General features: G+C 46.9%; 1 protein-coding gene across 2 annotated transcripts in view; it reads left to right on the forward strand.

Moving 5' to 3' along the window:
• The window catches only part of SLC24A4 (solute carrier family 24 member 4), a 262868-nt gene that overhangs the window by 143777 nt on the left and 92448 nt on the right, over positions 1–26643 (forward strand). Inside the window, exons 8-10 of one of the 2 annotated variants that reach the window (XM_029597828.1) lie at positions 3024–3049; positions 3261–3314; positions 23239–23381. In XM_029597828.1, coding sequence (XP_029453688.1) covers positions 3024–3049; positions 3261–3314; positions 23239–23381 — 223 coding nt within the window. The remainder of the gene's footprint in view (positions 1–3023; positions 3050–3260; positions 3315–23238; positions 23382–26643) is intronic. The other variant, XM_029597829.1, reaches the window with a different exon arrangement.

The raw sequence follows: 26643 nt of genomic DNA on the forward strand, positions 1-26643 counted from the left end.
TTTCCTTTTCTCTAGTGAAGACAGGTTAATCCACCTTCCTGCCCTTGGCTGCCAGTTTGTGGTTCTATGGTCCTCCTGAGTGGCTGCGTGTCCAGGGATATCCGGTAAGTGTCGGTTTTAGTCCCTAGGTTAGTGATATTACCTTCTTTGTATGAGTTCAGTGCTTCCTGTTGACAACTTGAGTAATTGTCTATTAAAAGTTATATTTGAGTGTTGTTAGTTTGTCCTCAGTTGGCTTTTGCAAAGAATACTGAAATTTCAAATCTGTTAGTAAAAATTTGTAACCTATCATTAAAATCATCCATTGTACCTAATGACTGGAGGGTGGCTAATGTAATCCCAATATTTAAGAAGGGCTCCAGGGGCGATCTGGGAAACTACAGACCAGTTAGCCTGAATTCAGTGCCAGGAAAAATAGTGGAAAGTGTTCTAAAGATCAAAAACCCATAACGTATAGAAAGGCATGGTTTAATGGAACAAAGTCAGCATGGCTTTACCCAAGGCAAGTCTTGACTCAGAAATCTGCTTCACTTTTTTGAAGGGGTTAATAAACATGTAGATAAAGGTGAGCTGGTAGATGTAGTATATTTGGATTTTCAGAAGGCATTTGACAAAGTTCCTCATGAGAGGTTTCTAGGAAAAGTAAAAAGTCATGGGTTAGGTGGCGATGTCCTTTCGTGCATTACAAACTGGTTAAAAGACAGGAAGCAGAGAGTAGGATTAAATGGACAGTTTTCTCAGCGGAGGGGGGGGGGGGGCAGTGGAGTGCCTTAGGGATCTGTATTGGGACCATGCTTTTCAATATATTTATAAATGATCTGGAAAAGAATACGACGAGTGTGGTAATCAAATTTGTAGATGATACAAAATTATTCAGAGTAGTTAAATCACAAGCAGATTATGATAAATTGCAGGAGGACCTTGTGAAACTGGAAAATTGGGCATCCAAATGGCAGATGAAATTTATTGTGGATAAGTGCAAGGTGATGCATATAGGGAAAAATAACCCATGCTATAATTACACAATGTTGGGTTCCATATTAGGAGCTACCATCCAAGAAAGAGATCTAGGTGTCATAGTGGATAACACATTGAAATTGTCTGCTCAGTGTGCTGTGGCAGTCAAAAAAGCAAACAATGTTAGGAATTATTAGGAAGGGAATGGTGAATAAAACGGAAAATGTCATAATGCCTCTGTATTGCTCCATGGTGAGACCGCAACTTGAATTCTGGTCGCTGCAAATCAAAAAAGATATAGTTGCCATGGCGAAGGTACAGAGAAGGGCAACCAAAATGATAAAGGGAATGGAACAGCTCCCCTATGAGGAAAGACTAAAGAGGTTAGGAGTGTTCAGCTTGGAGAAGAGACGGCTGAGGGGGGATATGATAGAGGTGTTTAAAATCATGAGAGGTCTAGAACGGGTAGATGTGAATCGGTTATTTACTCTTTTGGATAATAGAAAGACTAGGGGGCACTCCATGAAGTTAGCATGTGGCACATTTAAAACTAATCGGAGAAAGTTCTTTTTTACTCAATGCACAATTAAACTCTGGAATTTGTTGCCAGAGGATGTGGTTAGTGCAGTTAGTATAGCTGTGTTTAAAAAAGGATTGGATAAGTTCTTGGAGGAGAAGTCCATTACCTGCTGTTAATTGAGTTGACTTAGAGAATAGCCACTGCCATTACTAGCAATGGTAACATGGAATAGACTTAGTGTTTGGGTACTTGTCAGGTTCTTATGGCCTGGAATGGCCGCTGTTGGAAACAGGATGCTGGGCTTGATGGGCCCTTGGTCTGACCCAGTATGGCATGTTCTTATGTTCTGATGTCAGTACAGGAGTATATATACTGTGACGTCAGCTTTGCTCTCTCTCCATCTGCTGGTAGTGGTGCATAACCCTGCTGGTCGAGGATTAACCTGTCTTCACTAGTGAAAAGTAAATTATCAGGTAAGTAGTAATTTCTCAGTAATTTCTTTTTGAAAATTATCCCACCAAAACTACCTGCACACCTGGTAAGATGTGTTCAGATTTTTTAAGGGAGAATTTGCTTGCATACTTTTGAAAATGCAAACATGTGCAGGTAAATGCCAAGCCCTCCCCACCCAGGGAACATTTCTACTCAGTGTGGGTAAACTAGTGCGTATGTTGGGCAGACAGTTTTATGTTTAAATCTTTTTATTAATTCCTTTTCAAATGAAAACCCAGTACATAGTACATATTGGTCATATACATAACATGTATTCTCGAAACCGTACAATTGAAGGACCATTAGAAGTGAAATGAAACCTTGAAACCCCCTTTGAAATGACCTCAAACACCCCAGCCTCACTCCCCCCCCCCAAAACACTCCCCCCCCCTTTCATGACTCATCTTTAGAATTCAGATGAATTATAATCATTCAGCACCGTACTTTGCACTCTGTGTGGTAATGACTGTATGTAAGCTCTCCCCAAATGTCCCAAGCTTTTTTTCTTTTTCTTCCCTCAGGCAGAGTAGAGTAGAGTATCCCATGATAAAGTATTCCTGGTGAAGCCCCATTTTCATGTGATATTCCTTCGTTTACGTGTTGGTACATGCTTTTAGTGCAATACCGGCTAACGTCTTCTGAGCCCGGCATAACGTGTACATCAAGGCCTCAGTGTGGAGCGTGCTTTTCCCATGTGCGCTGAGTGACCTCAGCATGCACACCGACCTTTAAGTGCCTAGGCCCCGGGGTGTGTACAGTAACGCTCATTGCTTTTTGTTAAGTGGTCACACATTTCAGTGACCAGCACTGCTAGTGCGAAAGTAGCCCAGAAAATATGTGCGACACGGGTGAAAAATGAAGATGTTAGAAAGCAGCTGTCAGGGCATCACGTAGGGAACCTCTAAATAGCATCATTGTAAGAAAAAACTGTGAGGTTTCAATGTCCAGGAACATCTCCATGTTTCTTTGCCACACTGTCTTTAGACTAAACACATTGCAAAGGTAAATATTTGCATCTAGAAACATAATTTCTCTTCTTGTTTCCTTTTCCCAGTTCATACATGATGAAGCGATAATGTGGTAAGTTTTATACGCTATTTATAAAATGTCTCCCCTCTCAGGATAGGAAGAAGGTGAGTAAATATTTTATCTCCAGGTCATTTTCCTGAAAAAAAATAAACAGATGAATAAAGTTATGGAAGATGGGGCATGACAGCATCGCTTGGGAACCGCACATTTTTGCAGAATTGAAATGAGGATGCTGATAATGACATGAAATTTTTTTTTTCAGGTGGGAAAGCCTGATTCTCCTCATTATGTATATGTTTTACATACTTCTTATGAAGTAAGTCTGATCCTTAATTCCCTTGCATTTTGGTGGTTATCTTATGTTGTTTCAGCACTTCTCCTGATTCTCCACTAAGAGAGAATTGAGAAAATCTTATTTCTTTCCTTTTCTTGAATTTTACATTTATCTTGCATTTTTGTACTTGTTCTCTAAAATCCTCCACCCCTTTCCCAGGAAGGCATGTCCAGGTGGCACAAGCTTACCCTGGCTGGCCCTGGCTGCTGAGACCATGCCAAGCCCCTCAGCAGGGCTTGGTATGGTCTCAGCAGCCACCTTGGCATGGGCTTGGCATGGTCTCAGCAGCCAGGGCCCTCTCTCTTCCCTCTCTCTTTTTCCGGACTTTGCATCACACCCAAGCGCTGCTGGCTCCATTGGACCACAGACGCAAACATGAACCTGCTGCAGCATAACCGGAAGGCAGGAGGCAGACCCAGAGAAACTCTTGTTTTTTCTCTGTCTGCATAGTCACACTGCGCATTCAAAGCCCAGCTGAACGGGTAGGTTACCAGGATAACTATTATCTGCTTAACTTTACCCAGCGGTAAAAGTGCCGCTGAATATACCCGGATAAAGGTAGCCAGAGAACATTATCCGGGGAATTTTAGGACAGAGACTTTTCCGATCAGAGTTACCCAGGCTAACCAGCTCTGAATATCAGTGCTGACGGGCTAAAGTTTAACTATACCTCGGGAACATCTCCAGCACTGCAACTTTTCATGTGGGTAAATTTCGTGCAGGCAACGATTTGGCAGGAGAAAGTTTATCTGCTCAGGGGGGTCTAATTTAAACCCCGAAGATTTGTTTGGCTAATTCCCAAACTTAGACAAATTTTTTGAATATGGACCTCATTGTAATCAAGGTCAATGAGAGTGTCAAGGTCAATGAGAATACCACCAGGCTCTCCTCATGTGGCACAGGATGCTACCATCTCAGCCACTCCCCCAGTCCTCTCTAGTTGTGCGGGCACTGGACTGCATGCTAGTTAAAGGGCCCACAGCAGGAAAGTGCCCATGGCGCCCATTGATGACGTCAGCGCTTCAGCCCTATTTAAGCCCCCCCCCGGACCTCCCTTCCTCGCCTGAGCAATGTGTTTCCTGCATTCCTGTGCAGTGCGTGCTGTTTCTTCTGCATTCCTGGTTCCTGCTTCCTCTCTCCAGCCTTGCCTTGTCTTCCAGCCAGCCTCGTTCAGCCTTGCCTTGCCTTGCCTTCCAATCCAGTCTTGCCTTGCCTTGTCTTGCAGTCTAGCCTCATCCAGCCTTGCCTTGCAGTTCAGCCTCATCAAGCTTTGTCTTCCAGCCCAGTGTTTCCATGTGTTCCTTGTTGTCCTCTTCAGTGTCTTCTGTGTGCTCACATCCACCATCAGTTTGTCGCTCTGGATCTTGACCTTTGGCTTGGACCTGACCACGATTGCCTGTCGCCTGGACCTGACCACTTGCCTGACTCAACTATTCTTGCTCGCTGTCTGCCCCGACCTTGGTCTTAGGGACCCGCCTAACGGATAGGGAGTGTGTGAGCACTTAGTCCTGCGGCGTAGTTGTCACAGACTCGAGGGCGAGCTGGCAAACGTGTCCTGTAGCAGGACAATCTGGAGCTTCACCTTTACTAGCTGCCTCCTCCGCAGATTGAGCCCTTGGATTCTGGCAGCCGGCAGGATCTAGGCAGGTCCCTAAGGGCAGAGGTGGTACTTGGAGTCCAGAGACACAACAGAGACCGAGGAGACAGCAGGCTTAAGGAAGTCAGAGGAGAGCCAATGTCGGGGCAGGCAGCGAACAAGAATGGTTGGGTCCAGGTGACAAGCAATCGTAGGTCAGGTCCAGGTGGCAGAAAATCATGGTCAGGTCCTCTTCCAAGCAAGAAGCCAAGATCCGGCACGACAAGCCAAGGGTGGATGTGGACACACAGAAGACACTGAAGAGTTCAACATGAAAGACAAGCTGGCCAGACTGGGCTGGAAGAAAGGCTGGATGAGGCTAGACTGGGAGACAAGGCAAGACTGAACGAGGCTGGACTAGACGGCAAGGCAAGGCTGGAGAGATGAAATAGGAGCGCAGAAGAAGCAACACGCACTGCACAAGAAGGCAGGAGACACATTGCTGAGGTGAAGAACGGATGTCCGGGAGGCCTTTAAGTAGGGCTGAAGTGCTGCGTCATCGATGGGCTCCACGGGAACTTTCCTACCGCGGGCCCTCCAACTAGTGTGCGGTCTGGCACGCGCTCCTAGAGATGACTAGGGGAGCGACTGAGATGTCGGCATCCTGAGCTGCATGAGGAGAGCCTGACGGTGTCCTGCCACAGGTTTCCGGCTAATTGCATCGGGGGTGAGACCAGCAGCTCACGAGACCTTCATGTGAGCCGCAAATCTTAACTGCTGGTAGTTGGGCTTGCACAGTATCTAATTGTTGAGCCAGTCCCAGGAGTAATCCAGTCGAATGGTTAAACTGCTGCTGCGCATTCTGGGTTAAACCTTGGAGAAGACCAGTCAGGCCATTCAACTGGTCCTGTTGTTGATGCACCTGGAGTGCCAATCTGACAATGGCCTGAACTGGGGAAAGGTCTGCCGAGATCATGGCCTTCTCAAACTGTCACGGTGGGTGAGCCCTGGCACTGAGGCATGATTGGCACCACCAAGTGGGCGAACCCGCTAGGACTACGCTGACAGTAGGCAGACATGTATAGGGCCTAGGCTTGGTGTTTACCTTACCAACCCCTTCCCCCACAGGTTGAGCCTTTGGGTTTGGGGACCGGTAGGATTTAGGCGAGATCCAAAAAGCAGGGAAGACCGGGGACAGGCCAAAGGTCAGGGCAGGCAGTGAAAAGGCAAAGTCAGAATTGGAAGTTAGGTCGAGAACGAACAAGATGACAGACAAGACGCGAGCAGGAAGAAGGCAGGCTGGAAACAGGCACAGCAAGAACAAAGCAAAGCAAGAGGCAGGAAGAAGATGAGGCTGGTACTGGGGATAGGCAAAGCAGGGACAAAAACAAGCAAGACGAGAACAGACGAGGCATGCTGGATGAGGCTTGGCAGGACAGGCTTGACAAGGCTTGTCAGCTTCCTGCGGGTTTTCCCGACAGGAATCCAGATGGCATTGATGATGAGATTGACCCTGATTCCATGGAAGATGGGGAAATTCCTCCAGGGCTGGAACCGCATCGAACCATGTTGTGATTCTTTCATAGAGATGAACTGCCGGCCCTGATTTCCCAGACCTTAAAACAGCTGAGTGTCCCTGGTTTGGAGGCTATGTCGCAGCCGAGGAAGAATCACATTTTGGTTTCCTTACGTAAAGCCTCTTGTTTTTTCCCTGTGATGGACGCCATTCAGGGATTGATTGATCTGGAATGGGACACTCCAGAGACAAATCTTATAGAAGGTCGCACAGTGAAAGGCCTGTACCCCCTGGATCCAACTGTGAGAGAGCATTTGTGTTTTTCCAAAGTGGATGCTCTGGAATGTGCTGTTTCTAAGCAGACGACTATCCCCATAGAGGGAGGAGTGGCCCTGAAGGATGTGCATGATGGAAATATTGATGCTATTCTTAAGCAAGCCTTTGAGGCGGTGACGATGAATTTACAGATTGCCTCCTGTTGCACCCTAGTGGCGAGATCTTTTCTGCTTCTCTCTCAGGAGGTTGATGAGTCTGGAGGGAATTTCAGAGCGGTTATGGAACCTGCTGCTGCCTTTTTAGCAGATGCAGGCTGTGATTTGGTCCGGACCTCAGCCAGAGGAGTGGCTTTAGTGATAGCGGCCAGGTGTCAACTTTGGTTGCAAAATTGGTTGGCTGATGCATCCTCCAAAGCCAATTACCAACATGCCCTTTAAAGGCTCGCTCTTGTTTGGGAGCGAGTTGGAGAAACTGGCCAGTAAGTGGGGCGAGTCTTTGGTTCCTTGGTTGCTGGAGGATAAGAAGTAATTACAGCGCCCCTTTGGTATGAGGGGTTGTCTTTGGGATTCCAGGCATTTTCATTCCTACAGAGGGATGACCTTTCAGCAGACTCGGCCTTTTCACTAGTTCTCAGTCCTTTCGTCCCCAACAGCCCAAGAGAGAAGCGGGCTTGGGTGGCGGATCTTCCCAAGCCTCCCAATGAAGGTTTGCCGACCCACCTTTCAGAGCAGGAAATAGGGGGGTCATCTCTCTCTCTCTCTCTTTTATCGAAGGTGAGTTGAGATCACTTCAGACCAGTGGGTTCTGGAGGTGATAAGAGAAGGGTATGAACTGGAATTTTGCAGTAGTCCTCAGGATATGTTCATGGTGTCCCTTTGCCACTCCCCGCTGAAGAAGCAGGAACTGGAGTTTACGCTTCAAAGGCTCCTCTGCCATTGTCTCAAGAAAGTATGGGGCGATATTCCATTTATTTTGTTTTGCCAAAGAAAGAGGGCACCTTTTGTCCCATCCTGGATCTCAAGAGGGTCAACAGTTATTTGGAGGTGACTCATTTTCACATGGAAATCTTGCAATCTGTGATCATGGCAGTGCAGTCGGGGGAATATCTGACCTCCTTGGATCTGTCAGAGGCTTTTTTTCATATTCCCATCTGATTGGAACACCAACACTTTCTACACTTTGCGATGTTGGGGCGCCATTGTCAGTTTCAGGTGCTGCCCGTTGGTCTAGCTACAGAACATTTTCCAAGGTTATGGTGGTAGTAGCGGTGGCCTTGTAAAAAGGAATCCTGGTGCACTCATATTTGGCGACTGGTTGATTCGAGCCAAGTCTCAGGTAGAGAGCTGCCTGGTGACACTCAACTTGATCTCCTTATTGCAGGAGCTCAAATGGGTGGTGAATCTGGTGAAGAGCAATCTTCAGCCATCCCAGTCCTTGGCATATCCAGGGGTCCGGTTCGACACGCAACAGGACAGAGTTTTCCTACCTGAAGCTCAGATCCAGAAATTGGTTTCTCAAGTGCGTCAGTTGATGAACACCATACGACTGATGGGGTGGTCCTACCTACAGGTGCTCAGCTTGATGGCGACTACCCTGGAAGTGGTGTCATGAGCAAGGGCGCATATGCGTCCTCTTCAGCACTCTCTGCTATCTCGTTGGAACCCGCAAACTCCGAGGTTCAGCTCCAGTTGCCGATGGAAATCTGTTCCCACCTCCAGTGTTGGTTGCAGGAGGTTCATTTAAGAAAGGGAGTTCCCTTGTCCTCTCCGAACTGGTTGGTACTCATGACAGATACTCCAGACAGTGAGCTTTGGGGAGCTTAATGTCTGGAGTTAACAGCCCAAGGGCATTGGAATGACAAAGAGGCCCGCTGAAACATCAATCGCCTGGAGGCCCGGGCAGTATGGCTAGCATGCTTACAGTTTAGCCACAGGCTGTGGGATCAAGCGGTTCACGTGATGTCGGACAACGCGACGATGGTGGCCTATATCAATCACCAGGGAGGAACCAAGAGACAGCAAGTGTCATAGGAAAGAGCCCAGCTTATGGAATGGGCGAAAAGTCATCTTCAGATGATCTCGGCCTCTCACATTTCAGGAAAAGACAATGTAAGAGCGTACTTTCTCAGCAGGGAGAGTCTGGATTCAGGAGAGTGGGTGTTGTCAGCCAAGGCATTTAGGCTGATTGTGGATCACTGGGGCCTTCCGTTCCTAGACTACTGGCGACTTCTCCAACACAAAGGTTCCTGGATTCTATAGTCGCAGGAGAGATCTGTGGTCCCTGGGAATATTCTCTCGTACAGGTCTGGCAGGAAGACAGATTGCTTAATGCCTTTCCTTCGTGGCCCTTGCTGGGCAGGATCATTCGCAAGATCAAGGGCCACAGGGGGCTAATACTCCTGGTGACATCGGACTGGCCCAGGCATCCATGGTATGTGGATTTGCAACGATCTCTGGTGAAGGTACCCCTTGTCTTCCGCCGCACATGGACATGTTAGAGCAGGGCCTGGTTCTTCAGGAGGATCTGACTCTATTCTGTCTTATGGTTTGGCCCTTGAGAGAGCTCACCTGTTAAAGCATAGTTATTCCTCTGTGGTGATTGCCACCTTACTCCATGCTCGCGAGTTCTCCAATTCCTTGGCTTATGTGTGAGGAGCGGGGTGTTCTTCCCAGTTTATCCCTCTAATTCTGGAATTTTTGCAGGATGGGTTGACTAAAGCTTTGGCCCTTAATTCCTTGAAGGTGCAGGTTGTGGCTCTTGCCTGTTTCAGAGGCCTGGTGAATGGTGTTTCATTGTCGTCTTATCCTGATGTGGCCTGTTTTTTGAAGGGAGTGAAGTGTCTTCGGCTTCCCTTGAGGTTACCGGTTCCCTTGTGAAGTCTTAATTTGGTGCTAGATTTTTTTGACGAGCCCTATGTTCCAACCACTGTGTAGCCTTTCCTTGCGATTGTTGACCTTGAAGACTGTGTTCCTGTGGCTATAGATTCAGCACGTTGCATTTCTGAACTGCAGCCCTTGTCTTGCTGGGAGCCGTTCCTTTGGGTGACTCTGGGGGAGTTACAGCTGCGTACTGTTCCATCCATCTTGCCCAAGGTAGTCTCGGACTTTAATTTGAATCAGTCCATCTCCTTGCCGTCACTGGATAAGGTCAGGGATGCAGAGGAGTTTTGCCTCTTGCGCTCCTTGGATGTCAAGTGACTTGTGCGGTATCTGGAGGTTTCTGAACCTTTTCAAAAGATGGATCACCTGTTTGTTCTCCATGGTGGGAATAAGCAGGACACTCCTGCTTTGCGGGCTTCCATAGCTCGCTGGATTAAGGAGGTGGTCATGGCCAAGTATGTGGATGCTGGAAAGCCATTGCCTGCTCAGGTTAGGGCTCGTTCCACTAGTACTCGGGCAACGTCATGGGCGAAGGTTAGTTCGTTGTCTCCCGTCAATATCTGCCGAGCTGCGATGTGGTCCTCCTTACACACTTTTTTCCAGGTTTTATCATCTGGATGTGCAGGCCCGGGAGGATGCAGCCTTTGCATATGTGGTGGTAACTGGGCCGCTGGCAGCCTCCCACCCTGTTGAGGTACATCCCACTGGTCCTGAGTACAATTGTCTACAAGCTAGGAAATGGAGAAATTATTTACCTGATAATTTTGTTTTCTTTTGTGTAGACAGATGGACTCAGCTTCCCGCCCTTGGCTGCCACATGAGTGTCAATAGTCCTCCTGAGGGGCTCTGGGTCCCAAGGGATTACTGTTAAGTGTTCATCCAGTCCCTAGCTTGGGGGTACCTAGAATCTTATGTGAGTTCAGTGTTTATGGTTGGTTGAGTACAGTTCTTGTTACCTTTTTTTATTCATATTTTTAAGCAAGTTTTTTGCTAGTCTATCCATAGTTGCTTTTGAAGAGAATACTGGCAGGCTGGGGTCACTGCAGGGCTATATATACTGTGACATCAACTTGCTCCGCCTCCATTTACTGGCAGGGGAGCATAAACCTACTGGTCCTGAGTCCATCTGTCTACACTAAGGAAAACAAAATTATCAGGTAAGTAATTTCTCCATTGCTGACCAGCTGAATTTACCCATCTAAATCTACAAGGTGGGCAAATTTAGCTGGTGAAAAAAAGAAGCACCTATAGTGGCACTTCCAGGGCAGGCTTGTGATTTTTAGCTGTTTGACGGGCTTAATTTTTCTTAGAAAACACCACGTGTTTTTTCAAATCACTTTTCCTCCTTTATATATTTTTTTTTTAACACGCTGCTTGTAGTTGGTTTCAGTAGTGCTGTGGCTGCAGGATCCTTCTTTCGATTTAGGGATGTGACGCCATACATGGAGGTGCAGTGATGTCACTAAAGGAATTTCATATCTACGGTGACATCAGAAGACATGTTCTCACTATAGAGGTCAATATTCAACAGTGTGGCAGGCGGACAGTTTAAAGATGGGCACTCTGCTGAATACAGCAGAATGAAGTCCAGTTTATCCAGCTAACTTTGGGACAGCTCTCTAGCACGACCAGACTTAGCAGGATAAGTTATCTGGATAATTCTGACTATCAAGAGTTAGCCAGATAAATTACCCATTTAACTTAACTCTGCCCCAGAACGCTCCTAGAATACCTCCACCTTATCCGGCTAAATTTTGTCTGGCTGAACGGTTAACTAGATAAGTTGGAGACATTCGGAGAAAGAGGAAATTTAAAGCCCGCTGTTTCTCTGGCTAAGACCCGAATTAAGCTGGACATACCCTCTGAATATTGACCCCCCCCCCCATGGTGTTTATGTAGAATGATATCCTCTGTGGTAATGCTGGAGACTGAAAAGGTGGGAGGAACACTCCAGCAGGGTGGGATCATGTAGCAGGGCCTGTATCAGAGCCATAACTAGGCATTTCAGCAACTGTGGCAGTTAAATTGAACTTGTGCCCTCCCGCCCTCATCCTGTCCCCTGCTCTTCTCTCCCTCTACTCTGATCCCAGTTCCTTTCTTCCTCTTCCTCCGGACCAGGAAGAGTGACGCTCTTCCTGGTTTTTCATCTGCTGCCAGCTCACACTTGCATTTCAGTCATTTTACTGCCCCAAAGGGCTTTTGTGCCCTACGCAGCTGCCCCTCTTGCACCACCCTAGTTATGGCCTGGACTTTATTCAAGGTCCAGGAAGATAAACGAACGTGTAACCTGCAAACCAATACGGCTTTCGTCTGCAGCAAATAAGCAGAGAGCCACGCTGGCCTACAAGTCAGAGATTTAGGCAGGAAGTAGTGGCAGCATCTCCTTCAGTATTTTTTTTTTCACCCAGGCCCAGTCAAATTAAAGCCCCTTAACAGTCAGACTGCAAGGTTTTTACCTTCCTGTAGGAAAAAGAAACTTCTGCAAGACAACTTATATTGTAACACAGGCAGGCCTGGATTTAGGCATAGGCAACTGCCTCTGGTGCTAATTTTTAATAGGCGACGGGGCTTTTCTGCTGCTGCTATGCCTCTAGCCAGGCCTGCCTCCCAGCCGCCGACCTAAAGCAGCAGCCTTATTCTCAGGCAGCAGTGACAACAGCTTGAAAAAAGAGAAATTCGGCGCGGGGCTTGCAGCCTGCCCCTTGCAGGGGTTTCCACTGTAGCAGGAAGCCCATGTGGAAGGAGGGGATAGGGACGCCGCAACGTTGAGCATGCAACAGGCGACTCCATGCCCTGTGCTGAAATTCGGGTTGGTTTTTTTTTTTCCAAGTTGCTGCTGCGGCTGCCGCAGGATCGGGATACCGCTTTAGGTAAAGTGACTGTAACGGTAGTGGGGCCCTTGCCCTGTGGCGTGGTTGGCGCTCACTACCATTACTGGGCCCGTGCTGACAGCTGGCGAACGCCGCCCTGGGCTTGGAGCAAGCCTGGACGTTCACCTCTACCAGCCCCGTTCCCTGCAGGTTGAGCCTTTTGGTTTCCGGGGACCAGCGGGACTTAGGTGACAGTTCCACAAGGCGGTCCAGGAAGACAGAGTCCGGGACCGGGCTGAGGTCCGAGCAGGCAGCGATCAGGCAGCCACCGGGGTCAGGCCAAGGGTCAGGGCAGGCAGCGAGCAAAGCGCAGTCGAGGTCCATAGCAGAAGTTAGAGTCAGGTGGCAGGCAAGAGAGTAGTCCGGGTCCAAAGGAGAGGTCAAACCCAGGCAGACAGAACATAACATAAGAACATAAGAACATGCCATACAGGGTCAGACCAAGGGTCCATCAAGTATCCTGTTTCCAACAGTGGGCAATCCAAGTCACAAGTACCTGGCAAGAACCCAAACATTACATAGATCACAAGCTGAGGGCGAGGTGGGACGGGAAGCTGGACCGGACAGGGCGGAGTGAACAAGGCAGGGCAGGCTGGACGAGGCAGGCAGGCTGGAATAGGAACACTGCAGGAGGACTTGTTGCTGAGGCGCTGGCTGGGCGTGCAGCTGGGGTTTAAATCCCCAGCCAGCTCTGACATCCTCTCCCGGCGCCTTAGGTAATTTCCCCACGCTGGTACTTCAAGCTCCAGTGTGCGTGTGTGCACCTAAGGCGTCCAGCAACGAGAGCAGGGTTAGCGGCGTCCAGGCCGCAATAGAGGACCTTTTTGGCATCGGAGGTTCCCAGGGGCGAGTACGGTCAGTGGCGGGACCATCCCGCAGCCGTCTTAAATGTTACAGCGACTGGGAGTGGAAACCCCCCCCTCTCATTTTGGGGGAGGTGGATGCGTGCCACCCCCACCCCCCCCCCCCCCTCCTGTGCTGCCCACGAGCACTGCAAATCTAAATCCAGCCCTGAACATAAATGATTATTTATTTATTTATAATTTTTATATACCGACATTCTTACATTAAAATGCAAATCATACCGGTTTACATAAAACAGAAAAAGCAGGAAAAAATATTTCCATAGTCAAATACAGAGAACATTTATAATAAAATTGTTAACAAAGGCATAAGGTAGGAACTTGAAAAAAAGGTTACTTAACAGAAAACATAAAAGAAAAAATATTAAATGAAGCACAAAGAGTTGCACGAAGGGGTGCACAAAGGGGAGAGCCCCTTTGGCGCGCCCCTTTGGCGCGCAACGCACGGTGCGCGGCGCCTGATGGTGAGGCACTTTTCAACCGCCGCCGGAGCTCACAGTGACGTCGGAGGAGGGGCGTGGTCACACATCGCAGTCACCCATTTCCCTCACCTCCTGATGATAATTCCGTTTCTTTTTTATTATTTAAGATGGTGTTCACTTCTTGCGGGGGCCCAGGATGGAGGGTAGCCTCCCCGCTCGCTGGCGCCTAATGGTGAGGTGCTTTTCAACTGCCGCCGGAGCTCACAGTGACGTCGGGGGAGGGGCGTGGTCACACATCGCAGTCACCCATTTCCCTCACCTCCTGATGATAGTTCCGTTTCTTTTTTATTATTTAAGATTACTGGGGTTTGGTTTTTTTTTTTGGTTTTTTTTAAAGTAACAATACTTCACTACTTCAGGAAAAATGTTTTTTGATAGAATTTAAAATGGAAAGCGGGTGCAAAGTGACTAAAGAAGCAAGTAACTTGGTGCGTTTTCTCTAGGGAGGAAGCTGAGTGTGAAAAACAGTTCTTCATAACTGTCACATCCAGGAAATGTTTGATAAAGATAGGGCTGCAAAATGTTAAAAGGTGTACATGAGGCATTTATGCATTGAACATAATTTGAGAAAGTCCTTTCCCGCATAATGTAATGGCCGAACGACTCTCGACCCCTCCTGCGGGCGACATGTAGGAGGACGGCAGGGGATTCTGCTGTGCCATCTTACCTACGCGGAGGGGTGAAGGGGCTTTCCACTCAATGTGTTTCAAGGTCTCGGGACTATAGATAGATTTTGGCTTTGAAAATTACTCTCTGCATGTCCCACCGCTGCACTCAATTTTACTAAACTTTTCAAAAGAAAAGGTGGGTGGGTGGAACCAGTTCTTGCAGTTAATCTTAATGTGACTAGCCTCCTACCCACCGTGAAGTTCAATGTTTAGGGTGAAAGTGGAGGCCTTCGCTGATTGCAGCTTTACGCACTAAAGAGGCCGATTTGCTAAGGGGAGCTAAATTTTGCAAAAGCCGCTTTGCACGCCAAGAGGGCGAACAGTGCAGGTTGTTTGTGACAGTGCGCGCTATGGGCCGGATTTTAAATGCCCTGCGCGCCGGCGCACCTATTTTGCATAGGCCGCCAGTGCGCGCACAGCCCCGGGACGCGCGTAAGTCCCAGGGCTTCGTAAAAGGGGTGGGGGAGGGGTGTGTCCGGGGTGGGACCGGGGGCGTGACGCCGGCCCGGGGGCGTGGCCGAGGCCTCCGGACGGGATGCTGGCGCGTGCAGATTTACGCCTGCTTTCAGCAGGCGTAAATCTGGCAACAAAAGTAGGGAGGGGGTTTAGATAGGGCCGGGGGGGTGGGTTAGGGAGGGGAAGGGAGGGGAAGGTGGGGGGAGGGCGAAGGAAAGTTCCCTCTGAGGCCGATCCGATTTTGGAGCGGCCTCGGAGGGAACAGGCAACGCGCGCTGGGCTCGGCACGCGCAGGTTGCACAAATGTGCACCCTCTTTCGCGCGCCGACCCCGGATTTTATAAAATACAGCGTAGTTTTGTTCGCGCCTGATGCGCGAACAAAAGTACGCCCTCGCGCAAATTTATAAAATCTACCCCTATTTGCATTATTAATTGAAGATATCGTTGCAAAATTTTCCACCTTCATGAATAGTAAAATATCACACCGAGCTTTACGTTTGCAAATTTGTATTTAAATTAATGGTTAATGAGTGACTGCGATGCAAAATAATGCAAAACAGCTCATTAACAATTAGCTCAGTAAAACTGCACATGAAATTTGCTTCGCAATGCTATCCCACAATCAGAGATAGCTTTTTTTTTTTTTCCTTTTGCAACATTATGAATAGTAAAACTGCACACTAAGGGCCTGATTTTCAAAAGCATTTACATATTTGAAGATAGGTTTTATACATGTAAATGCAGTTTACCCATGTAAGGAGGAATTTGAAATTGCTACATTATATACCATTCGATTGTCAATAGGTTTTACATAAGAACATAAGAAATGCCACCCCTTGGATGAGTGTCCTTAAAGACTTCTTACGCAGTGTCTTCGCCAGTAGAGCTGCTGTTTTATTGCCATGCTCGTACTGCCTCTGTCAAGCAAACTTAGACTGTTCAATAATATTTGGCGCTTCTGTGACTGCTCTATACACTTCTGGACGTCCCAGTAAATCCGAGGAGAGCGCCTGACCTTATGTCTAGCCTTGAGATACTGAATCTGCCTTTCCAAGGAGCGTTCCTGCTTGTGCACTCTCTTCAGATGATGCGCATAGCTTGTAATTCGCCCTCTCAACACCGCTTTTAACTCTCCCCAAATGATGTCTGGATTTTGGATTGCTACCTTTTTGAATCTCCTTTCATAGCGCTGTAAGCATGGCATAGAACTATTCTCTCCCTAGCCGAGAAGTATTGAACCGCTACATTTTGGAAGTGCCTATAGTCTTTATCACCCCCAAAGGCATAAAGATTGGCTTATGGTTTTGAGGTCTGACATGTTAGGATATCGAGTGGCCCTACCACGTTGGCTAGCCTTGCTGCACACTCAGGCCGATACAGCGGGTTAACAGTGCGCTCCACTGGAGCGCACTGTTAACCCGCGATTGGACGTGCATTTTCAACACACTAGCTTTACCCCTTATTCAGTAAGGGGTAATAGCACGTCGAAAATGCCTGAACCTAAAAGCGCCCGCAACATGCAAATGCATGTTGATGGCCCTATTAGGTATTCCCGCGCGATACAGTAAGTAAAATGTGCAGCCAAACCGCACATTTTACTTTCAGAAATTAGCGCCTACCCAAAGGTAGGCGTTAATTTCTGCCGGCGCCGGGGAAGTGCATAGAAAAGCAGTAAAAACTGCTTTTCTGTGCACCCTCCAACTTAATATCATGGCGATATTAAGTCGGAGGCCCCAAAAGTTAAAAAAAGTAAAAAATTTTTAAAAAAAATTTTAAAATGGGCCCGCGGGTTGCAAACTGGACGCTCAATTTTGCCGGCGTCCGGTTTCCGAACCCGTGGCTGTCAGCAGGTTTGAGAACAGACGCTGGCAAAATTGAGCGTCGGCTGTCAAACTCGCTGACAGCCGCTGCTCCTGTCCAAAAAGAGGCGCTAGGGACGCGCTAGTGTCCCTAGCGCCTCTTTTTGCAGCGGACCCTAATTTAAATAAATTAATTTACTGTATCACGCGCAGAGGAGAGCGGGTACTTGCCCGCTCTCCCGCGATTTTTACTGTATTGGCCCTTAAGAAAGTAATCAATGCGGCTATAAGAATTATACCTTGGTGAATAATCTGTTTAGTCCCTACCAGATGGATATTGAAACCGCTAAGCGTCCATTAATCTCAACTAGTCCAACAAGAGTCTCAGTCCTTCATCTGGACCCTGCTTTGCTTAGTCTGAGACAATTTGTCCATCCCTGGGTCCAGGCAAGAGTTCCAATCACCACCCATCACATATGGAAGGGAGGAGAAATCCCTCTTAACACATCAACCAATCCTTTGTAGAACTCTTGACCCTCGTTGGGGCCATAAACATTAACCAAAGCAAATTGTTTCCCAAAGACAGAACATTCAGAGGCAACACATTTGCTGTCCAAGTCCACTAATGTCGAATTCACGTTGTGGAAATGCTTTATGTACCAATATGCAGACCCTCACCCTGCTTTTAGTGGTACATGAGTACCAAACCTGCCCAACCCAGTCATGCTGCACTTACTTGTGTTCAAGAAAAGACGTTAGGGCTGTTCAGTTTGGAGAAGCAACAACTGAGGGGGGGGGGGGGGGGGAGATATGATAGAAGTCTACAAAATCATGAAATGTCTTGAACAAGTTAATGTAAATCGGTTATTTACTCTCTCAGATAATAGAAGGACCATCTGGTACTCCATGAAGGTAGCAAGTAGCTTATTTAAAACAAATCGAAGAAAATTCTTTGTCATTCAGTGCATAGTTAAGCTCTGGAATTCATTGCCAGAGGATGTGGTTACAGCAGTTAGTGTAACTGGGTTTAAAAAAGGTTTAGATAAGTTCCTTAAAAAAAATCCAAAACTGCTATTACAGTAATTAATAAGCAATAGTAGCATGTGATTTATGTAATGTTTGGGTTCTTGTGACTTGGATTGGCCACTGTTAGAAACAGGACACTGGGCTTGATGGACCCTTGGTCTCACCCAGTATGGCATGTTCTTATGTTAATTAATTAATTAATCAGGCTTAAGTGGTTAGCTGGATAAAAACTTAGCTGGATAACTTGGAGGCATTCCGGGGGTGATTCAGACCAGAGCTAAGTTAGCCGGCTAACTCCAATATTCAGACTAACTTAGCCAGCTAACTCTGGTAAATGCCATAGAGCAGTGCTAAAGTTTATCTGGATAAAGTTATCCACTATCTTTAATATAGTCAGGTATATTCAGCGGCACTGCCGCACAGCTGAATATCCCAACAAAGATAGCTGGATAAGTTTATCCGACTATGGGGTGGATTTATCAAAATGCGGTAAGTACCGCATGCGATAGCAAAAGGGGCGTGTTTTATGCTAATATAGCATTTATCGCAATTTGCGCTAATTACCTGTGCGAAGAGCTAAGTTAGTGCAAATTGCGTTACCATTTCAGATTCTGCGATAAGTGCCAGACCTGTTGTATTTCCTGTGTTCAACCACTGGGGGACCATTTTTATTGATCCCAGACACGAGAGAGAGAGAGCCTATTTGTATCCCTATGGTAGGCCCACCTAGTAACTCGAGGTGGGGATTTTCGAGTTACTAGGTGGGCCTACCATAGGGATACAAATACCTACCTATGGGCCATGATATTATGGCCAGGCGCTCTCTCTCTCTCTCTCCCCTCCCCCCCCCAGGCTCTGAACCCGTCAATTCAGCTGAAATAGGACTTACAGGAGACATCGCAAATGGACGATGAAACCTTACCGCACGGTCCCGCCAGCTATCGCACAGCCTAACGCAATCGAAAGAGGTGTAGTTAAAATCGGCGTTACGGCTGTGCGATAGCTCTTCGCACATAGGCTAACCCAGCCCACTCTCTGCCCCTAACTCCTCCTATTTTTGGAATTTGCATCGCACCATGCGATCGCATGCGGTAAACACGTTTTCGCATGCGTTAACGGGGCTTTTCGCATGCGATAAGCCCTTAACGCATGCGAAAACGCCTTATCGCATTTTGAAAAATGACACCCTATCTTTGCCCGTTGGACAGCAGCTGAAACTGGACCCCTTAGTGTATTTACTCTTGGACTTCTTGGTAGTACACGGTATTTCATGCTACATATTAACTTAAAAAGATTTTCTTAGTTGCTTGGCAGTTTTATGGTAAATCAGATCATAAGGCTGTCTTTTTTTTTTTTTTTTTTTTAAAGGCCAGATTAAGAGGTGGGGAGATATTGGTGGAAAATGGAGAGGGGGAAAGATAGATGAGGGGCTTTTGGTATGTAAAATGGAAAGTTTGTCCCTGTGGGGGCTGGAGGAGCTTATGCACTTGTTGGAGCATTAAGATGAGGCGTTGATTTCAGTATTAGATGATATGTGTTCCTTCTACCGTGTTTCCCCGAAAATAAGACAGTGTCTTATATTAATTTTTGCTACCAAAGATGCACTAGGCCTTATTTTCAGGGGATGTCTTATTTTTCCATGAAGAAGAATTCACATATATTGTTGAACAAAAAAATGAACATTTATCATATTCTGAATAGTTGTCTGGTTGTGCTGGTTTGTGATGACAACTAACTGTGAATCCTGCAGGGTAAAAAAATCACAGCTGCATGCTCTGGTGTTCTGTGCGACGGGCATGCTCCCAAATAAAAACTTTGCTAGGTCTTACTTTCGGGGGAGGTCTTATTTTTGGGGAAACAGGGTAGTGAATGATGGATTGGGTGGTTTCCAGTGGAGCTTAGAGACTTGAGGAAAATGTTCCAGATCCAGGAGCACCAGAGGAGAAGAACTGGTTCCTTGTCTACTCGTGAGGCATGGAGAAGAATGGCAAATAGTTATAGGAAGTTGGTGCAAGAAGTGAAGAAAAATGCTTTCTCTACATCTGTAAAGATAGCTGAATATTCTATTAGGGAAATAATTCTGGTGTTGAAGAATCTTTTGCTCCGGAAGAAAGAGTGATAATTTGGCAGGAATGCCAGCTTGTGTTGCTCTTTACAGCAATAAGAGTTTCCTGGTAAGTGGATAACTCAGGAGCAGGTGGGGAGAGAGAATGAAACACCTGAGGTTAAACGGCTGTGTGAGCTCCAGCAAATTAGTGCTGCAAGGGTGCATAAGGTGTTGTTGGAAATAAAGCTTTATGGTTAGCCACCTATCCGCCATATTTAATTAAAAAATTATCAAGTGTAAGTAATGTGAACCCTTGGTGCTGTGCTAAGGTTGATGCAACCTATGGGGTGAACCCTGTAGGCCCTCACGGACAGCTGGCGGAGGTTTGCTGGCAAGAGACTAATCTAGGGCTTCGCCTGTACCTGCCCCTTTCCCTGCAGGTTGAGCTCATGGGTTCTGGGGGCCAGCAGGTCTTAGGCAAGGGTCTCTTAAAGTAATGCGGAGGCGGAGGCCAGGGCCAGACAAGGGTCAGACGCAGGCAGTAAGCAAAGAGGGTCAGTGTCCAGTCAAGTGGTCAGTGGCAAGCGGCAATCAAGAGTAGTCAGTGTCCAAGCAAGGGGTCAAAACCAGAGGTCAGTCCGAAGAGAAGACAGGGAGGTGGCAGGAAGGACTGACACAGCAGGGCAGGTAAGGTGGACAAGGCAGAGCTGGAGATGACAAGGCAGGGGAAGCTAGAGAGAAGAGGAGGGCTGGAGGCAGGATACAGGAACACTGGCAACACGCACTACCAGGAGGTAGGGAGACCTATTGACAAGGCATCTGTGGTGCTCCCGTGGTGGGCTTTTATATCCCGGCGGCAGCTGAAGTCATCGGGGGGGGGGGAGCACCCGATTCGGGATTCCTGCCACGGGGCTTTTAAGAGGCGCTGCACAACGCGCCTGCCCAGGGAGGCCCGGTGGCAAGGGAAGCATGGTGGCAGCATCTCAGCTGTGAAGAAGGCCTCATCGGTGGCCACAAGCCGTAGATCGTAATATCTGGAGCATGGGGATCAGTGAGGGTTTGAAAATAAAGATGTCATGTTTATATGTCCAGGGCTGGTCAGAGCAAACCAGTCTCCAGCGATTTTCTGTATCTAGTTACAGTCTAATAACAAATTTTGAACTAAAAATTATCAGGAGAGGGCTTGAAGTGGCTGATTAGGATTGTGACAGCATCGCTGAGGGAGGGTCGTCTTCTTGACAGTTAGAAAAAAATCTGTGGTTAAGTCAATTTTGAAGAAACTTCAGCTGAACCTAGCAAAGTGTTAAAGCTACAGGCCGATTTCTAATTTGCTTTCTTTGGGGAAACTTATGGAAAAAATAGTGCTTGCTGAAATGTCAGATTTTTTTAGAGTGCACTGGTGGCCTATCAGATAGGCAGTTGGGCTTTAGGCCCGGATATGTTTTTGTTGGCTGATGATGTTTTTTTGTTACCTTGATGCTGGTCAGTCGATGTTATTGGATCTCTCCAGTGCTTTTGATCTGGTAGATCATTGGTGTCTTTTGGAGAGATGTGAGCAGTTGAGTATTAGAGGGAATTGCCCCTTTTTTTTTCTGTGTAGGATAGCACAGTTTAACCAAAGTGGTGAGAGTTTATTCTCAGCTGGTGATGCTGCAGACCAGAGTTCCCAAGGGTTCATGTCTTTCTCCCCTACTATTCAACATCTTTATGCATTTAGTAGATGATCTTTTTCAAGGGTTGGTGTTATTACATACCTTTACTGAGATGACCTCTGATTCCAGGTGCCTGTAGTCTTGAACATAGCTGAAACCATTGATTTGATTGCTAGCAATTTGTCTAAAATATCATGCTGGATGGATACCAGTAAATTGTTGTTGAATAAAGTTAAAACTGAAATTCTTGGCATAGGTAAGTTTTTAGAAGGCCATTGTTGGGTGGGCTGTTGATATTTCAGATAATGTAAAAAGTCTGGGGGTTGTGTTAGATTCTTGTTTTACCCTAAAAAAGTATGCCCCACAGGCTGCTCAGCATACCTATCTTAGAGCAGCGAGACAATTGAAGGATTATTTGGATGAGTCTGCCGTAAGGACTATGGCATCCTCTCTAATTCTTGGAGCATTGGGTTATTGTAATGGTCTGCTGGTCGGGATGCCACTTGTCCTGATTAAGAAACTCTAGCTTATTCAGAACAGTGCAGCTAGGTTAATTTGTGGCAAAAGCAGATATGAGAGTTGCACTATTACTCCACCTTCCACTGGTTTCCAGTGATTGAGAGAATAAAGTTTAAGTTGTTAAGAGTGTTTTTTCATTGTATGCAAAGTAATGGCCCACAGTTATTTGTTGGATAAATTGGAGTGATCTTTCTGGTTTTCACAGGGCCCTTTGTTGCCAGCCTCTACAAGATCTGAATTTCTACTGCGGCGTTATGATAAGAGAGCTTTTACAAGTACAGCACCTCGACTCTGGAATATGCTTCCAGCCGTAGCATGGTCAGAATTGAACTAGCTAGCAAAATTTCCCGAAACATATTAAGGGTTTTTTTTCCCCCCAAGTATTTGAGAAACCAATGCATGTATGAACGTTGAATTTGCAGTGGTACAGATTATTGCAGCAATGAGGGTGATCATATTCATTTTTTTTAATGCATTTTATGGATGATGTTGGTACTGTAAACCAGTTTGATAGTTTTACTGATGGTGCATTATATACACGTTTAAATAAATAAGAAGCTCTGCTTCTTTTTCTTCCATTTCTTTTTTTTTAACCTTATAGTTTCCTGCTGTTTCTTTGTACATTCAGCTCATTTGAACTGATTGGGATATAGCACCATGAACTTTCATTGGCAACTACCTGGGATTTTTCACCCCTATTTTCATAAATCTCCCCTCTCCCCCCCAGCAATCTGCCAACTTAGTTCAACCACTGAAGCATCAGTCCTTGGCCAGGGATCATGCTCTGCAACTCCCTCATAATTGTTGACCCTCAATCTGGCACAGGCTTTGTCTGTCGTTAAGCTGTACCCAAAACGTCTGTTCCCTTGTGGGTGTGGGGAGGGACTGTGAATGCTGCCTCTGCAACTTCACCAGGGCCAGCTGGCACACAGAGCTGAGTCCTGTCCCAGGAATTGAACTCAAGTCCTCTGCACGGCAGTGCACAGCCACTGCCCCCAAGCCACCAGCGCTGTGTGGAAAATTCTCATTTGCTTGGTATCACCAGAGAAAAATACACATCATGCTGTTTTACTGTGCCGTGAACCAGATGGCAAAAACATTATCGCTCTACGTCATTAACCACTGGAGGAAGACAAATTTACTGATTTGGTTATTTATTTGATTTGTCCGGCCTCAGTTGTCACCAATCTGCATTTTAACAGGGCCAGTAAACAATTTTCATCCTCACCTATCCTATCCTATCCTTTTCTTTTTTTTTCTTTTATAAAACTTCCAGGTACAACTTGAAGATGCAAAGGTTGTGCACAATCAAGCGGAAAAACGTAGCAAATGGCAGCACCGTCAGCAACGAGCTGCAAAATGGTAATGAGTATTCTGACGTTGGCTGTGATGACCCATCAATACCATTGCTGAGGACAGGTAAGGCTAAGCAGACAGGAGCTGACATACTCATGTTTTGGAGGAAGCCTTGGTTTAAGAGCCCAGGACAGACAGCTTCTGTTCCGCTGCACAGAGCTGGCAGACTGGGTTTTACTATCCACCAGCAACGAAGCTTTTACAGGATGAAAAAGCCGTTAAACCTGCAGGAAGGTGCTGGTAGTAGGACACTGAGCTGCTTTGGCTTTGCGGGCCCATTCAACATTGATAAAAACAGTCAAACACACTGCCGCCTCTTAATGATTTTGCATCTTATTGTGATCTTTAGCAAAGTTATTTGTAAGTACATTTTAAAATGCCCGTTGGAGCTCCACCGTCATTTACCAAATGGCTAATGGCCATTAAATCTCGGCGACGAATGAGATCATGACAGACCCTCTCAGTTCATAATGCAGGTTTAGTGATTGTCATTCAAGAATTCATCACTTTTGGTTTTGGTTTTTTTTTTTTATCCCAGATGGACAATAACACTGAGGCCAAATCCACTAGGAATGTGTAGGGTGTTTCCTAGCTGTGTCACTGAACCAAGTGTTCTTTCGCAGAGCCGGATCTCAAAGAGCTGCCATCCTGACAGCTGGGCTCAGCTTCAGGTCCTTGTCCTTGATGGAGTTTATGTTGAAAATGTTAAGGATAAATTTACCTGCTGTCCACAGACATTATCTTGTAATAGCGAATCTATTTTGGGCAGACAATGGAAATTCTATTAAGCATAATGCAGATAAAAGGAAAACTGATATAAAAGAAAATTGGCAGAATGTACACTAGTCCTTTGTGAACATCAACTGTACAACTTTCAAAGGCTTCTACTGCTGACACATAAAAAGCTTCCATTACTAAATTTTGAGAAGCATTGCCACCTTAGTTCAAGGAAAAAGGAACATTTTTGTAAGGACGCATGCTTAGGTGGCTGCACAAGCCAGATCTGTATTTTTGATGTTCATATATGAATATCCATTTGTTGAAATCCCAGGTGCAGGATCTGGGTGCTTTTCCTTTTAGTATAATGACCTCACATCTACTTATTAGAGTTTTATTTCCATCAGGGAGAAAATAACTCTGGTAATAAACAAAAGCCAGAGGCTAAGGGGCGGATTTTAAATGCCCTGCACGCGTAAATCCAGGCGGATTTACGCGTGCAGGGCCCTCCCGCGCTGATGCGCCTATTTTGCATAGGCTGCCAGCGTGCGCAGAGCCCCGGGACGTGCGTAAGTCCTGGGGCTTTTTAAAGGGGGCGTGTCGGGGGCGGGGCCGAATGACGCTGCGTTTCGAGGGTGGGACCGGGTCGGATGACAGCGCGCCAGCAGTCTGGCGCGCGTAGATTTACGTCTGCTTCTAGCAGGCGTAAATCGAGGAACAAAGGTAAGGGGGGGTTTTAGATAGGGCCAGGGGGGGTGGGTTAGGTAGGGGAAGGTGAGGGGAGGGCGAAAGAAAGTTCCCTCCGAGGCCGCTCCGATTTCGGAGGGAACGGAGGCAGGCTGTGCGGCTCGGTGCGCGCAGGCTGCCCAAAATCGGCAGCTACGCGCGTATCTTATAAAATCCAGCGTACTTTTGTTTGCGCCTGGTGCGCGAACAAAAGTACGCGATCGCGTATTCTTTTAAGATCTACCTCATTGCCTGTGCATTCTTGCACGCCTTAAAACAAAGACACAGTTGCAGAATATACGCGCGCAGGGCCCTCGCGCGCCGGCGCGCCTATTTTGTATAGGCCGCCGGCGCGCGTAAGTCCCGGGGCTTTCGAAAAGGGGCGGGAGGGGGCGTGTCCGGGGCGTTCCCGAAACAACGCAGCGTTTCGGGGGCGTGCTGCGGCGTTTCGGGGGCGACAAAGGTAAGGGGGGGTTTAGATAGGGCCGGGGGGGTGGGTTAGGTAGGGGAAGGGAGGGGAAGGTGGGGGGAGGGAACGGAGGCAGGCTGCGCGGCTCGGCGCGCGCAGGCTGCCGATTTTGCGCAGCCTTGCACGCGTATCGTTTGAAGATCTACCTCTAAGGGTTCAGCAAGCAAAGCAGTACTGTTTGGAAGTGATGGGGGGGGGAAAAGAGGAGCAGTTACTGTGAGTTGGGCACGCCATGCAGTCTCTAGTGTTACCTCCGCTCTGCTGTCTAGAGGGCATGAACCGTTTATTTTGTTTACTTTGAAACGGGCCCTGATTGCCAGCTTGTATAGGCGAGAGAGAAATATTTGCAAAGTAAAATAAACTAGATCTGATGGAATGGACCCACATACAATAGCTTGATCGGAACCGTTAAATGTTCACACAGAACTGGGTTCGGTCATAAATTTAGGGTTTCTTGATTGTGGGTGAAAAACAAAATTTGTCAAACGATGAACCTCTAAACCCAGGGAGTCAAAATTCAGTCGGATTTTGTCAAGTCTGGAGGGGGGAAAAACTCCGCTGCCTTGAGCTCGGCAAATTTCCCTGTTAAGGACCTGAGAAATGTCAGATGACTTTGAAAGAGGCTGGAAATGCGCCTGGTTTGAGTTCCACCTTGAATGATTTACCCATCCCTCCTCATCTCCTTCCTCCCAGGACCTGAAGTTCCAGAACAGAACATTGCCGTCCGTGGCATTCTGTCACGGAACCACCACGGGACAAGGTGGGGTCTTGTGAGATTTCCGTAAAGAAACTCCCTTTTTTTTGTTGAACAAGCTCCCCGACAAGCTATGTTGTAGCTTTGGTGTCTAATAATGTGGATTTATGGAACCAGAACTGGGGACCCCTCTTTTAACTAAAATGACTTCCCTCCCAACAGCCATAATATTCCTGAACACCTGAGGTCATCTTGACCTCACAAGACAAGAGCTTCCTATGAAGGGACCTCATAATTGCCAACGGAGGCGTTTGGGCTGTCAAATGCACATTTCATTATTTTGTTCTGAAAAATTGCTTCCCATTAAACTTAAAGAGTAGTGATTTTTTTTTAAGCAGTCGGAGAAGGGTTTGTATTCCCACTCTGTGTGTCATAAATTAAACTGAACCAGTCTTCTGAAATGGCTTTGTTCCTGAGACAGAGTTACCTTTACAATATCTCTGGTGTATTGAATGCAGGTGCCAATACTCATAAAAAATCTCATTTAGCAGAAGTGTAAATTTCCTTTTTATGAGATACCTAACTCTACAAACTGTTGTACATTTGTGCTTTAAAGGATCATGCATTAATTCATTCTTTTTGACAAATGAGAAACAGAAAACAAAAAACATATTTTCAGAAAATGTACGAGAGACATTGTATGGATAGAAGAGAGCCTC

Source organism: Rhinatrema bivittatum, chromosome 4, assembly GCF_901001135.1.
Source record: "Rhinatrema bivittatum chromosome 4, aRhiBiv1.1, whole genome shotgun sequence".
Lineage (NCBI taxonomy): Eukaryota > Metazoa > Chordata > Amphibia > Gymnophiona > Rhinatrematidae > Rhinatrema > Rhinatrema bivittatum.